The sequence below is a fragment of the Triturus cristatus genome, chromosome 6, assembly GCF_964204655.1.
Source record: "Triturus cristatus chromosome 6, aTriCri1.1, whole genome shotgun sequence".
Lineage (NCBI taxonomy): Eukaryota > Metazoa > Chordata > Amphibia > Caudata > Salamandridae > Triturus > Triturus cristatus.
Window position 1 is genome coordinate 1,468,787,904 of NC_140589.1, and position 15,032 is coordinate 1,468,802,935.

At 43.7% G+C, this 15,032-nt stretch overlaps 1 protein-coding gene across 5 annotated transcripts in view; it reads left to right on the forward strand.

The window, feature by feature from the left end:
* Positions 1-15,032, forward strand: part of WDPCP (WD repeat containing planar cell polarity effector) — a 2,309,940-nt gene that overhangs the window by 968,142 nt on the left and 1,326,766 nt on the right. For all 5 annotated transcript variants that reach the window (XM_085612555.1, XM_085612557.1, XM_085612554.1 and 2 more), the window contains one exon: positions 1,105-1,296. In XM_085612555.1, coding sequence (XP_085468681.1) covers positions 1,105-1,296 — 192 coding nt within the window. The remainder of the gene's footprint in view (positions 1-1,104; positions 1,297-15,032) is intronic.

The window sequence follows — 15,032 nt, forward strand, 5'->3', positions numbered from 1 at the left end:
GAAGGTGACGGGTAGAATAAGTCCTGCCTAGTAAAAACGAACCTATCACTGACGGCCAACATTTTTCCCTCTCTTTATGAGCCTTCGGGGAGGAGTCAGCCACGGCGGAAGACTTCCGGCAGACCCCATTGAGCACCATCTCAGAGGAGGAAGAAGAAGAACAGACCCTCGCCAGCGCCCAACCCAGGACAGAAGACTCATTAACAGGAGAGGAAAAGAGACCATCCCTGTAGTGAAACCTAAAAGTGCCCTTCCTGACAATAAAACTATCTCACTTAGAAAATATATTCAGCTCCGCGTCTGTATATCCGACCTCCCCTCCAACACCACATCATGTGTTTTCCTTTTCAAATATACCAAATATGTTCATTTATTGAATGTCGTTTTCCACATACAAGATGACATGCACAAGTTAATCATAGTATATCTATTTCCATGTATACATAAAACTAGAACTCCTTGTCTTGTTTCAACACACATGTAATGTCTCTCAAACTGGAAATTGTCTGTTCGATCCAATATTCTATTCCTTTGGGTATCTTTGCTACTACTCTGTACACATTTTAATTTATACGTTTGTATTAATCTTCTGGCTGTGGTAATTCTGAAGTGGTGTCACATTTTCTTACACTAATACAAACACTGTAACTAAAACGCAGAGGTCAAGATACTTCTTTTTCTTCTTCCTTTCATGATTCATCTTTAATAATGTTTGCGGACTCTCTTCCCTTAAATATTGTGCCCATCTGAGTGGTTCTAAAGTCACACAGCTTTCCTTTTTTGAAGAAAAAGGCATACTGTTTTCAGCCTCTTACATGAAGACGGTACTTACCTTTGCTGGCGAAGGAAAGTGATGGTCAATAGAAACATTAACATGAATGATATCTAATCCTCAAACGCATAGGACGTTTTTGCACTGTAATGTTTTCAGGAACACTTCATCGTAATCTTGCGGTTTGTCATGATTGGGAACACTTTGGTGCAAAGTAGCCTGGTTCTTGATGGTGTCTCATAAAGTATTGTATGCAGTTGCATCCCTTATTTTGAGCCAGTACTTCTTGCTTTTTTCTTGTATAACGTCAATTATTATTTTTTTTAATCTAGATTTCCTATGTTCACATGCCAGGGCCGGCTGGAAGAAGGACTGAGCGACAGTTGGCCATAAACTGCATGCAGGACATGGTCGTTTGCTGGTGGCCAGCAACTAATGATGATTCCTGGTGTTGGACCCCTGTTTCCAGTGACAGGGACAGGGCCAACTTGGTTCTATTGGGCTGCGCTCAGAGCAGACTCGAGGTAAATGTCCAGTGTGGCTAATTTACATATATGTTCATTAAAATAAAAATGATTGCAAATACACAAATCAAATATAAGAGGGTATTTATATGTCACACTGAGTTCTGCATGCAAATCCTAAAACAGAGCGAGTCCTAATATAGCTTTTATTGCAAAAGAAAGTAATCGTGTAAAAGAAAACAGTGAAGTCTTGCAAAGAGTAACAACAATGATAGAATGTCAGTGAAAGAGTTGATACAATTAAGATAAAATAATCCTTTTCCAAACGTATATCCAAGTGCCAATAAGATCACTGTACATTCACTAAAGCTCTACTGTTGAGGCTTCAGTTGGGGGGAGGAAATTAACCTCCGGTATAGTGGCACCACCGTAGTATTAGTGGCGTAATACAGGCACCCTCAGCCCCCGCAGTGCGGGGGGGGGCCTCAGCACAATATTCTGGTAGGCGAGCTCCCGAATGAGTGCAGAGAGGGCCCCTCCAAGTACCTTGCAGGGGCCCCCCTCACGTTATGTTACGCCAGTGTATAGTATTGCCCATGCCAACACAAAAACCTCTTCCAAAGTCAGTGCTAAATAGGGATTGTGTTCAGAAAGTGTGGCATTCTGGTAAAACGATTGCGCTAGAATACTCCTTTGAGAGAGCGCGGGCGTTTTATAAAAGCTTTTAACATAATGCATTGTAAACTTCATGAAGACCCTTAAGCACATTTTTAGTTTCAGTGGAGAACCATCCCTCCCCCAACGCCACCGACAACAGCACACTGAGGTGCTTTTGAATCCATAGACAGTCAATCAAATCTAAATCTAAACCTCGGTTTGAGAAAGAGGGTATTTGTGAATGGTGTTTTGATCATTCTTCAGGGATGGCATAGTATCTCACCTTGGGTGCGCCTTGGAGATTGATCCTGCATCTAGGGTTTTCCACGTCCAACGACCCCACCCCTGAGAAATATTTTAAAGTTCTTTAGTCGCTGAATCATTTTTGCATATGTTTCGAGTGGAAACTGTTTAATTGTGGTATTGTTTGAGAGGTGGCATCTTCCAGTATGTAAGAGCACACCTAGGAGGATCTGCATTCATTAAAATAATTTTTTTTTAAAAGAAGCAATAGGCAGTTTAAGTCAGCAGAGGCAGCTTGTAAACACAAATGTTGCACCTTAAATCATTGTATAAATCAAATAAGAGTAATGTTTTATCATTTTGTGATGTATCTATAGCTCATTGCCTGTTTATTTGTTAAGTTCACCATCCTTATTACAAGAAGCTAGGAACAAGATCCATAAAATTAAGTTAACCACACTTCTATCTAGGAATCTCATTATCTCCAGACATTTCTTAAAGCAATAACATATAGAAGATAATACAGAAACTTAAAAGGCAGGCCCAGATTATTCAGATATGATTCTATGGGTGTTGTGTTGGAAGCATATGCAATCATTTATATTACTGGTGTCTATAGAAATAAAGTTATGAGATCGGTTGCTATATTCGAGCTGCTCAACTTGGGCCGCAATTGGACCTTACTAACCCTGCTACTGGGAAGCACTGGGTGCATGTTGAGGTACATTTTTTGGTTACCCCAATATATACATTACCTTTGTTGACGTAATTTGTTGGGGTAGATAATTTGTTCTGGGGATTCTGTGTAAGAGATGGTTCTATAAATTATTGTAAACTACGTAGACCGATATCCCTAAGTTAGTTTCACATTTTGGAGATTGCGCTGTTCCCCTTTTTTGTTTTTGTTCCTTGTTTTCTTTACATTTGTTCCAAATTTTTCCTGTTCGCTTACACCAATGTCAACAGTGGCCGCTTTCAATCTCCCAGAATACATACCAGGCCTACAATGCACACTTTTTGCATGTATTGTACACATGGCCACATTATTTAACTTCTCAATGCATATGTGACTGATGCTTTGTCTATTGGATTTTTTTCACTTACGTACATTGAGATTGATCGCCCCTCAATTAAGTTAATTAATGGAAAATATTGATGGGTTTCTTAGCATTCACAATGGAACATCTGAGAATAATGGATATGTACACTTGATCAATGTTGATATCATGCGCTATTTTGTTATTACATATAAACATTGACTTGAATGATAGACCCATTGTACTCGGTTATGTATGCACGGTTCTACTTGTTTGCTGTAGTGGAACATAATAAAAATTATTTTTTAAAAATGGCTATAAAAATGAGAAATGTAAAAGTTTTACTTGAGATCCAAGAACCCCTGACAGTAACACGTCAAAGCCCAAAAACTGTTGTTTAAATCTCTTTATTGTAAGAATCCATGTGTTATGAGGCAAATAACAAAAATCGTGGCATTCACGTAGATCTCATCCCCACCTACAGAAAACATATTTCTTAATAAATTGCTCATTTAATTTTCTTTCTCAACAACATAACAGCCAGCAACTTCTAAAGGGCTAATGGTGCAAAGGAAGAGGCACCAGATCAACAATATAATAAAATGTAAAATTATACAAAAGGTTCTTTGCAATTGTTCTGCACCTCCTTGCTTTCCAGAGGAGAACTCTTTCAACCTGCCCTAGTTAGGACATTATTGCTTCCACTCCACCCACCCCAAAATAACGCCCAAACTGGAAACAGTACATGGACTGTCCAGGAATAAGCCTTTCTTTTTGATGGTTGAGACGTATTTGACCTACATAAAGGTATATCTCTTCCCTATAAAATCCATCTTGAGCTTAATTGGGACAGCCACTGATCTCACAGGGAGACTTTTCACCATCTCTCTTTGAATGTGCATCAATGCCTTCTTCCTTGCCAACATGTCCGCATTCAAATCTGGACAGAACAAAACTGGAGTTTCTCCCATTTAGCTACCATCCTCTGGATCACTGCCCTAAGAATCAAGTGTGTGTTTGCTGACTATAGTACTACCAACACAGTGCCTGCTTTGCCCTTGTATTGACTCGGACATCGTAAAGAAAGCCAATAAGCTGTCTTCCCTGCCTTGTGCTCACCCATGCTCTGCCACACCATCAACCGCTCCCTGGCAACCGCCTCTTTCCCTGACGACTGGAAACACGCTGAGATCAACCCCCTCCTGAAGAAACCCTCGGCGGACCCCACCGACCTCAAAAACTACAGACCCATCTCCCTGCTCCCGTTCCTAGCGAAAGTCATCGATAAAGCCATCAACATCCAACTCGCCACATTCATCGAAGAGCCCAACATACTCGATTCCTCCTAATCTGGCTTCAGAAAAAAACACAGTACGGAAACCGCCCTCCTCGCCGCAACAGACGGCATCCATACCTTACTAGACAAAGGACAAACAGCAGCCCTCATCATCCTTGACCTCTCAGCGGCGTTCGACACAGTCTCTCACCGCACCCTAATACGCAGACTCCACGACGCAGGGATCCAAGACAAGGCCCTCGACTGGATCCACTCCTTCCTCTCTGGCAGAATGCAGTGGGTTAGACCCCCCCCCCTTTCCTCTCGGACCCTACACTTACCACCTGCAGAGTCCCCCAGGGGTCCTCCCTCAGCCCTACGCTCTTCAACGTCTACATGGCACCGCTTGCCCCCCATCGTCAGAACCTATGGACTCAACATTGTGTCATACGCAGACGACACCCAACTCATCCTCTCCCTATCCAACGAACCCAACACCGCCAGACACAACTTTCGAGAAGGCATGGAAGCCATCGCCAAATGGATGGAAAACAGCTGCCTACAACTAAACTCCAACAAAACGGAAGTACTCATCATGGGCCCAAACCCTGACGCCTGGAACGACACCTGGTGGCCCCCTGCCCTCGGAAGCCCGCCCACCCCCACGGACCACGCACGCAACCTGGGAATCATCCTGGACTTAGAGCTCAAAATGGACCACCAGATCAACTCCGTCTCCTCCTCCTGCTTCCACACCCTCCGCCTCCTACGTATGACCTTCAAATGGATCCCCTCGAACACAGAAAGACCGTCACTCACGCCCTGGTCACCAGCAGGCTCGACTACGGCAACGCACTCTATGCTGGAATAAACAAAAACCTCACCCGCAAGCTACAGAACATCCAAAATGTCGCCGCAAGACCGGTCCTCAACCTGCCAAGACACTGCCACATCTCCCAGCACCTGCGCACACTCCACTGGCTCCCCATCGAAGCTAGAGTCACCTTCAAGATGCTAACCCACGCTCACAAGGCCCTCCACGACACCGGACCAGCATACCTGAATAGCCGACTCAAATTCCACGCACCCCAAAGGACCCTATGATCAGCCCAGCTCTCCTATGCCGTGGTCCCCCGCACCAGAAAGACCAGATCAGGAGGCCGCTCCTTCACCTTCCGCGTGGCCAGAGCCTGGAACGACCTTCCGCTCCACCTCAGACAGACCACATCGCTCCCCATCTTCGCAAGAAACCTCAAAACCTGGCTCTAAGACAGACCCCCTCCTTGATGGACTGGAACCTACAACCCCCCTACCCCCCAGCACCTTGAGACCCTTACGGGTGAGTAGTCGCGCGTAACAAACACCTGATTGATGTTGTGTTTAGGTTGCTGACTGATGCTCTCCCATTAGCGCCACAAATATGCTAGAAGCTGGCATTCCCAATACTTTTTCAAAAAGGGCCTTTTCTCAAGTTGTGCAACAGTTACATTTTTGAGTCCATCAGTATCATATAGTTAAATGCCCAATGTATGCATGAATACAACTCTTGACCCAGACTTGATGGTCACTGTGAGGGCCTCCCTCACTTGCCTATCATGCCTTGTATTTTGAAGTTTCTACTCTGGACCAGTTACTCGGCCCTCTAGGCTCTCCAACTTCTATTCAGGAGCTTTCACTGCTATCTTAGTCCTTCCGTATTTCTCTTTCAAGTTGTCAGGGCATTATTGTGGTTGAGCAGCATGTTTCCTCAGCCGTCAGATCTGTACTCTAAGAATTTTCCACTCCTTTTTTATCCCAGTCCTTCCTTTTTGTCATGTCTGTAGCCTAAAGGCTTGCGCTTTCTATATTGATTGTAAAGCCATCGTGCCACTCTAGATGTGGGTGGTAGTCTCCTGGACTAGCACTTCAGAGCTGCCCAACATTCTTCACAACCTCCTAGAGCATGGGTATACCACTCCTCCCCCCCTAGCGAGTCCTGCCAACACAAGGGTTGAGGACCACCTAGAGGATCAGCGTCAACTCCTGATCATGATTTCCCCAAAAAACACTTCGCACAGATATTAGCCAAAGCCTCTAAGGGCCTGGTTAGGCTGTAGGGGGCTCCTCACTTTCCCCACCTCTTGCACCACCATTGGACCACTCCGGTCTATCCTCATCCAGCCGCGTCCGATCCCACTCATTGGGAAGCTGTTTGCCTCCACATGAGTATGTAGCTTTCCATGCAGGAGGGAGTCAGGGGAGAGGACCTCACCTATGTTTCACTGCTTCCACTGCTTTTCCATCTGCATTGTCAACAACAGTGATTGACTGAGATAAAGTGTAGTTAAGAGATATAGTAAATGATTAAACCGAGGAATAGAAAAGTATCACCCTATAGCAGTCAATGAACTGGTCAGTATACTAAGGCAAAGAGAGAAAGCATCTTCAGTTCATGTGAGAAAAATAAGTTTAATCTTGAAGGTTTTTAAATGAACAGTTACACATATATTTGGAATATCATGAAGTGACAAAGGTGAAAATAAATGTGTATATACAGAATATAATCGAAAAAAAACATTTAAAAAAACTGTTGGAGTACTGAAATTAGAATTCTTCCAATATATCATAGTTTCGACACACAATTCCTAGACTAATTGTACTAAATGTCAATGTCTCCAATATTTTGACCTTATTGCTAATACTAGGTCGTCCTCAGGACAGCGGAATCAATTCAGGGCACGTAGTGGGAGAGTCAGGGAGGATCTGAATCCAAACCTAGAGTGAAAATGACTCTGCAATTGTGCTTTTTTGTGGCTTTTCTACCCTGCATAGTTACAAGTGATACTTGATGTGGGAGAGCACCCACGTAAAACCAAATGCATTTTTGCTCACTTCTTCCATCAGCTGAAAGGAGACTGAACACATGAGCAGGGAAGGAATGTTGTTAATGCTTGAATTGCATGTGGTACATGCCCTATAATTCTGCGGCCTGCATGTTATTCCCAATTCTTGACCAAATCTTTGAATGGCTGATTGCTCGGGTGGTGATACTAGTCGAAATCTTTAACACGTGTATTATCACCCCTTGTTACCATCCATGGGCCCAAATGTTAAAAGCTGCAGGTTAGCAAAAAGCCTTGGACACTTTAGCCAAGCCTTGTCTGCCCTCTACAGTAGAAGACCTGTCTCCTGTGTTTGATCCAGACACATCAAGAATCATAAACACTTCATTCTTGCAAGGGGTAGTTCCCAATGACCTAAAACGTGCACTAATATGAAATTCAAATCCTACTTGGCCTGACCTATGCATATGACACTGTGGATCACAAAACTTTATTGTAGTGACTGGAAAATGTTTTCATTCTGTAACCTGTGCATCAGAATTGGATTGTCCTCTTGGGTTGTGAAACAAAATATCTGATAGAGACTTGTAGCCGCAGATTCCTTACCTTGGAATATTCCCCGGGCGTCAGACTGGATCCGGAAACATTTTCGGAACAGTCCCTGTACACGCCGGTAGGTGGCTTCGTTTGGCTCTGCGTGGTGTTCATGCCAGAAGCGACGTGCGCGATGCCTATATAGGCGTCACACCACAGTGCTGACCTCAATTCCTTCTTTTCCGCATCACCAGCATGGATCTGGATCATTTTTGACTGGATTTTCTTTTTTACTTTTTGTCAAATACTTTATTCCAGTGTGCCATTCTAACATCCTTTTTGGACGTCCCCTAAAAAACGTAATAGTTTAAGCCTTGTGGTACCTGTCACAGGCAAATGTCTGTGACAGACCACTACTCGGTCTGCCTTTGGTGCTTGGAGCCAGACCGCGACTCCAAGGCCTGCTCGGATTGCAAGACAATGCACCTGAAAGCAGCAACTCTCAGGAAAGAGAACAATGAGGGATTCTAGGTCAGGGAAGTGTTACCTCCTTCTGCAAACATCCACTTGGGCCTTCGCCCCAAAAGGCAGGCTTCAAAGGTGAAGCCGCCTTTGAAGAGCAGATGTGGGTCACCGGAGGTAGGGCTGCCCCCTTGCTGAGGTAGACAGGCTGGCATTGGGAGCAGAGAGGGGAAACCAGTTGCCAAACAAGTTTCCCCAGTGGCATGTAGCCTTGAGGAAGCCACACGCCAAGGGTGGGCTATTGAGGTCTGTACACCAGGAGAGGGTTTGTGCCAGAAAGTAGGCAGAATAGTGCATCCTGGGATAACCAGATGCCACACTCCACAGGAAGTGGTCACCAGGTGGGAGGGAACCTGGTAGCCAATTGGCTACCAACCGCATCCTGCCCAGAGGACACTTTCCAAGCATAAAGGGTGCACAACTGGCACTCAGATCACAACTGACTTTGAAGAAGAAAGACCTAAGGACTGCCCTGCTGCACTGAGGTACCTACAAAGAGGCTGCTCCAAGGATGACTGCATTGGCTGCACCTGACTCCCTCTCAGACCCTCATTTTCATCTGAGCCATTCTAAACACTGGCTATGATTCCAGTGTTTCAGCTTCAATCCTGAATTTTCAGTGATACTGACTCTGAGGCTGCTGGGCCTCACTCATGGCATTCTGCATCCAGCTGATGAAGCATACCCGTTGTCATATGCGAGCTCTACAGTGAGACCAAAAGGCCCAGTGGATTCAGCATTCAGACCTTCAGTGGTGGCTAACAGACCACAATTGGATTAGTGGCAGACCCCTCTACCTCCCCGCACCTCCTTTGAACTCTCACTGGTTACAGATGCCTCCCTCCTGGGTTGGGGTGGCCATCTGGGAGAGGTTGAGATCAGAGGACTCTGGTCTGCGGCTGAGTGCCAGCTCCACATCAACCTTTTGGAGTTGGGAGCGATACACTTAGCATTGAAAGCCTTCCTTCCATTCATCAAATGGTTGCTGGTTTAGGTGTTCACGGACAACACCACTGCCATGTGGTACTGCAATAAACAGGGAGGGTGGGGTCATGGACCTTGTTTCAGGAGGCTCTGTGCCTCTAGATGTGCCTAGAATGTTAGGCTGTTTTCCAGGTCTTGCAGCACATGGCAGGACCGCTAAACGCCAGGGTGGACGTACTCAGCCAGCCATGCCTCACAGATGATGAGTGGTGTCTTCTTCCAGAAGTGGTCCAAGGCTTCTTGAGAGATTGGGGAAAACATTTGTTAGATCTTTTCACCACCACCAAGAACGCACAATGTCACCACTTCTACGTGCTGGAGTTTCAACAATGACTCTCGGTCAGGGGCACGTTTTGTCTCGAGTGGAGCTCAGGACTCCTTTACGCCTTCCCGCAGATACCATTCCTGCCCAGAGTTTTCAAAAAGTTTAGGGATGACCAGGCTCATTCTAGTGACTCCAGATTGCGCACAGAGAGGATGGTATCCCGATCTCCTGAGCTTGCGCATCGATCAGACTGCCCCTTTCGGAGGATATCCTATTGCAGCAACAGCTCAGGGTTCTACACCTGATGCTGGGCACTCTCCATATGCATGCATGGGGATTGACCTGCGACGGCGGAGCGTCTTCGATTTGCCTCCTGAAGTATGTGACGTCATCTTAGCAGCCAGGTGTCCCTCCTCCACGACTGTATAGCGTGCCGATGGGACAAATCTGTGGCTTGGTGTGCTGCCATACCCATTGATCCTCTGTCTGCACCCTTATCTGAAGTTCTTTTGTTTGCATTGTCCCTCGCCAGAAAAGCTCTAATCTGTGTAAATAAAATATGAACTTCAATTATTCTAAACAATTTACACACATTATTGTTATAAGCATTATTAAAATGGTGAAAAACACAATTAGTTCAACCGTTTTAATTGTTCCTAATGTAACTAAGATTACTCCTATCTATCACTAATACCTCTGTACTAATGAGAGCATGTCGGGAGTACCCATCTACCACAGGCCTGTTGGAATGATCTAACCCCATACCTTGATATGATGTCTTAGGAAGCCGGCCTCAGTGCATTAATGAATGCATCCTGTCTGAGTGTGCAGGCCTGCACACTTCTGCTTACTTTGCTATTTTCCTTCTCAGAAGGAAGGTCGGGCCTGCAGAGCTGCTTGGTAGCCACAGCAGCTTTAAAGATAACACCGGTGTGAAGTGCCTCCTTCCAAATTCAGCATGGATGCTGTTTAAACAATAAAATACTGGCCTTATCACTTTGTGCCAGAGACGCCGAACAACATCTTCAGTTAGTCTGAAGCATTGTCTCCTACGAGCACAAAAATAAAACAAGGGCACCTCGTTCTGTTATGTGTGACCCTGAAACTAATTGTGCGGACTACAGGGTGATAATGTCTACAGCAAGTAAATGGTTGCGGGGCACATTCTCATGTTAGTGAAAACATGCTCAAACCATCAGTAGAAAAAAGATTCTAAGTTAAAAAAGGAAAACCAAAATGGGGATTAAATGTAATCCCTACAACACCATCGCCTTGGTCAGGTGAGATGACTATGCAAAAATAAGCAATAGGAATGAATATATGTAAAAACCGTTGTGTTTCATATAAACACTTTAACTTCACAAGATGCTAAAAGCCATAAAAAACATGCAAATTACAGAAAAATGAAGAAAACTATTTCAAACAGCAAGTAGGCCGATGAAAGAGTTTGGAGAAAAATCATCAATGTTGACAAAATAACCAGAGGCAGTTCTGAGTACAAACAAGGACCTCATTAGGCAAAGGAGAGCAGGTAGGTGCTTCTAAAGGCGGTTGAATATATATCATTTCATTGCAAGGGGCAACAGTAGAAAACGGCAGACTCAAGTTAGTAACACATCCTGTGCTATCATCATTTACTGGTACGATGGTAAGTTCAACATCTGCCGTCCCCAGCCGGGGAGTAGAAAGATTAGGACTACTCAGTGCATGTAGAAGGTTTTCATGCAGTTAGAGGTGCAAAGGAACTATCCAGTAACCCCTATGGCATACTATGGAGAACTGGTCACACGGTGTAATTTGATTAAATCATTGAAAACTTGTTTTTTCTGTTTACAACCAACAAGCATTGGCAAAATTACAGTTCGAGTACCTTCGACAGAAACCGGTGCATGACAGGATGAGCCAGCAATCTTCTCTGATTAGATCCCAAATTTTTGGAATCCAGCTAGAAATTGCTGGTTGCTCCTTCACCTCGTCCGTGGCAGAACAATTAGAATTCAAATTGGAGTGCTGATCTTGGAAGTCTTGTAATTCCTGTAAGACATTGAAACATTTATTCATGTCACAGGGCGCATCTCCCGTCACTGCGCCAGAGTTATCAAGATTTGGAATAAGCATTCTAAGCCCGAATAATACCTCGTAAGGAGTCTGACCACCCAACGACTGTATGGGCAGATTATCCAGAGCTCTTTGAATACCATTCAGTCAATAAATCCAGCTACGGCCTGAACCCAATACGCTAGCTTTTACAGACTGCTTTAAGTCACAGTTCTTCCATTCCACTATCGAATTTCCCTCCGGATGATAGGGAGCAGAATAAGGCACAGTAACACCTAGGGTTACCATAGTATCGTAGTACACGTTAGAGGCAAAGGACTGTCTCTGGACCGAGTGTTATGCTGCCACTGCAAATGTACTGATAAGGATTTGAAGATCTTTAATAGCAGTTCGACCATCAGCTGATTGCTGTGGCCACGCCCATAGAAATCGAGAACAAGAATCAACAGCCAGTAAAATATATTTAAAGGCACCATCCATATGGAGTGGTCCACAATGATGTAAATAGACACATTTTAATGGCTTATTTGAAACTAAAACTGGTGACAAAGGTCACAACTAAGGATATACATTTTAGTCTGTATATAAAGACCCTGCCACCAGTAGTGTTTCTGTACCGAAGAAACTGTAGCCGCTACACCAACATGGGCAGACGCCAAACCCTCATAAGTACTTAATATTAACTCTAACCTGCGTCCTCGTTGGGTATCACTCGATCACCCATGCCAGGATTGCAGCCAAAAGGATAATTTTGAGAACTCAATAGATTGGAGTTTTTAGCTGAATAGCCTTTAGTTAGGGGTGCACCACTAGCCGAAGCAGTGACCGCAGCCATAATGTAATCATCTTTGCATGTGAGCGAGTAATCGCAGCCACAAAAACAGTCTGAACAGCCGCCTTGGCAGCTTCATCAGCCAATTAATTCCCTGCCATGTGTACATCAAAATGTTGATGACTCAATGTGTGGATCAGATGAGCCTGTGGCAAAGCATTCTTTAGTACTGCACCCTGTCCCCAAAAAAGCTTATGCTTTATAGCCCTTCCTTCAGAATCTATTATTCGATTCAAGCACCAATAAGGTAAATTATCAGTCAGGACCTGGACGCCGTAATAGGAATCATACACTATAAGTGTGGGCAATATCGAATCTGTATTCTGCAAAGCCATAACTAAAGCTTTCAATTCAGCCAGCTGAGCGGTACAGTCTCCTAAAGTTTCTCTATATGTTTTTTGTGCCTGAAATACCCCATGTTTAATGACACCCTTCACTGCAGCACATGCAATGGAGTACTTGTACTTTGCACCAACTGCAGGCTGAGCTGAACCATCAGTAAAGATTATGAAAGCATACTTCTCTAGAGCCAACACTTCACTAGAAATTGGGTATTCCTGTTCATAGTGGAGATATTCCTGTGTTCTCAATTTAGGGTCAACAATAAATTCAACATCAGTAGCTGTCCAGAAGGAGGCTGTCTTGATCCAACTAGGATGTAGGGCTTTCTCGTTATGGACGCTGGCCTTGGTGACGGGCTCCAAAGCCGGGACAGGAGACGCCACAATTATGCGTTTCCCCTGAGTCAATGTATGTTTCTTCAGTACAGCTGTCTGAACTGCAGTAAATAAAAATTCAGAGTAGGCAAAATGCATTTCTGCTTTGGAATATAAATATGATTTAAATGCAATTGGCACTATTTCACCTTCATTGAATAAAACATATGTGTAACCACTGGAACCCGCAATTATGCAAATCACCAAATTAGTAAATTAAAAAGTATGTGAATGTTTGGACTCAAACATGTCTGTCTGGGAATTCCAGAGACTATTAGTATGTTCAGTAGTCTATTAGAAAAATCTGGACGATTTAAGTTGTACAACAGTTTAACCCGTTGTGCATAATCTGGTATGAATGTTCTACCAAAATTTAGAAAGTTCAAAAGTGATTGTAGCTTTTTAAGGTGTTTGGTGTTTGTAGTAGGGCATGTTTCTCTAAGAAATGGGGTGCTAGGCTTTTGCCTTTATTTGATCATTCATAGCCCAAAAACAGGACACTGAGAAAGGCAATTTAACATTTTGGAAGATTTAATTTATAGATAGGGTCAGCGATTTTCAAAATAATATGATCCATTCTGGCCAAATATTTGTTTTAAATCATCATTTGTGATGTCAACATAGGACAATACTTCTGAGTCAGTTTCTTGTGTAATTGACGTCACTCGGGCAGCAGAACCGGACTGTTCTTATACCCCGGTGGGAGCCTACAGAACCTTCCCATGGCTCCTAACTCTAAGAATGCTGTCAAATTGCGGCTTTCAGGTGCTATATTTTGACAGAAAAAACCCTTGGAAATGTCGAAGGTAGTTTTGTATTTTTTTGGTTTGCAAAACTGTTATTTATCAAGTCTCTGCTATGAGAATTATGTAAAGCAAAAGTGCTTGTGTTACTGTTTAAATGTCTTTAGTCTAAGACTATACAATAAGAATGATCAGGTTTAAGCACAGGAAATAACGGATTATTCATAAAGGAGACACAAGGCTCAATTACACCTTGGTATTCAAATTGTGATAGAATCTCCCAAACTGGGCATTTAGCTTCATGTTAAATAGGATATAGTGCTTGCACCCATGGGCTTGACCATATAGGTGTAACAAGGTAAGTTGAGTCTTTATCCCAATCTGCCTGATTGCAATATAATGCTGGGGCTTGTGCAAAAGCCCATTCTGTAGCATAGGCTGCTTTAAACTCCTCAGGAACAAGAACAGAAAAGGAATGCATAATTACATCCTCCCCTTGTGGCACTTTCCTAAGAAACTCTGGCGGCCAATCTACCTCAGACAAGAGAATGCTATATTCATTAGTCAAATTCTACCAGAATATCACTTTAATAGTAAGCAGCATGTCGCTCTCAATTTGTATGTCTAAATCATAAAGTCTATCTGGAGGGATAAGCTGCTGATCTGGAGTTTCAACTTGCACATATTCATCAGTCGGTCTCACCACCAGAAACTCTTGAAGAGTCTGGTGAACTATTGTGACCTCTGCTGCGCTGTCGAGAAAAGTTCTCACCCATTTCTTATTCCAAAGAAGAGTTCTGAGTCTTTATGGCATATTTAGTGGAAATTGTGACCATTTTCTTCTTTTTACATTTTATTTTTTGCTGTAGAAGTTTTTGTTCCTTTTTTTCTGACATCAGAGGAGGACTGTGATTCTGTTTTTAGATGTCACATATTCTTTCGGTCTGATATAGCCTCGAACCCCCCATCTCTGACCGCTTGTCTGTAGAGTCCTGCAAGAAACGAGAAGGACGTGTATCAGAATACTGATTACTATCAGGCTGTTTAATTGTATCACAGTTACGCAAATTGTACCGTGTTTCGAAAGACTCCAGTTGCGGAGATCAA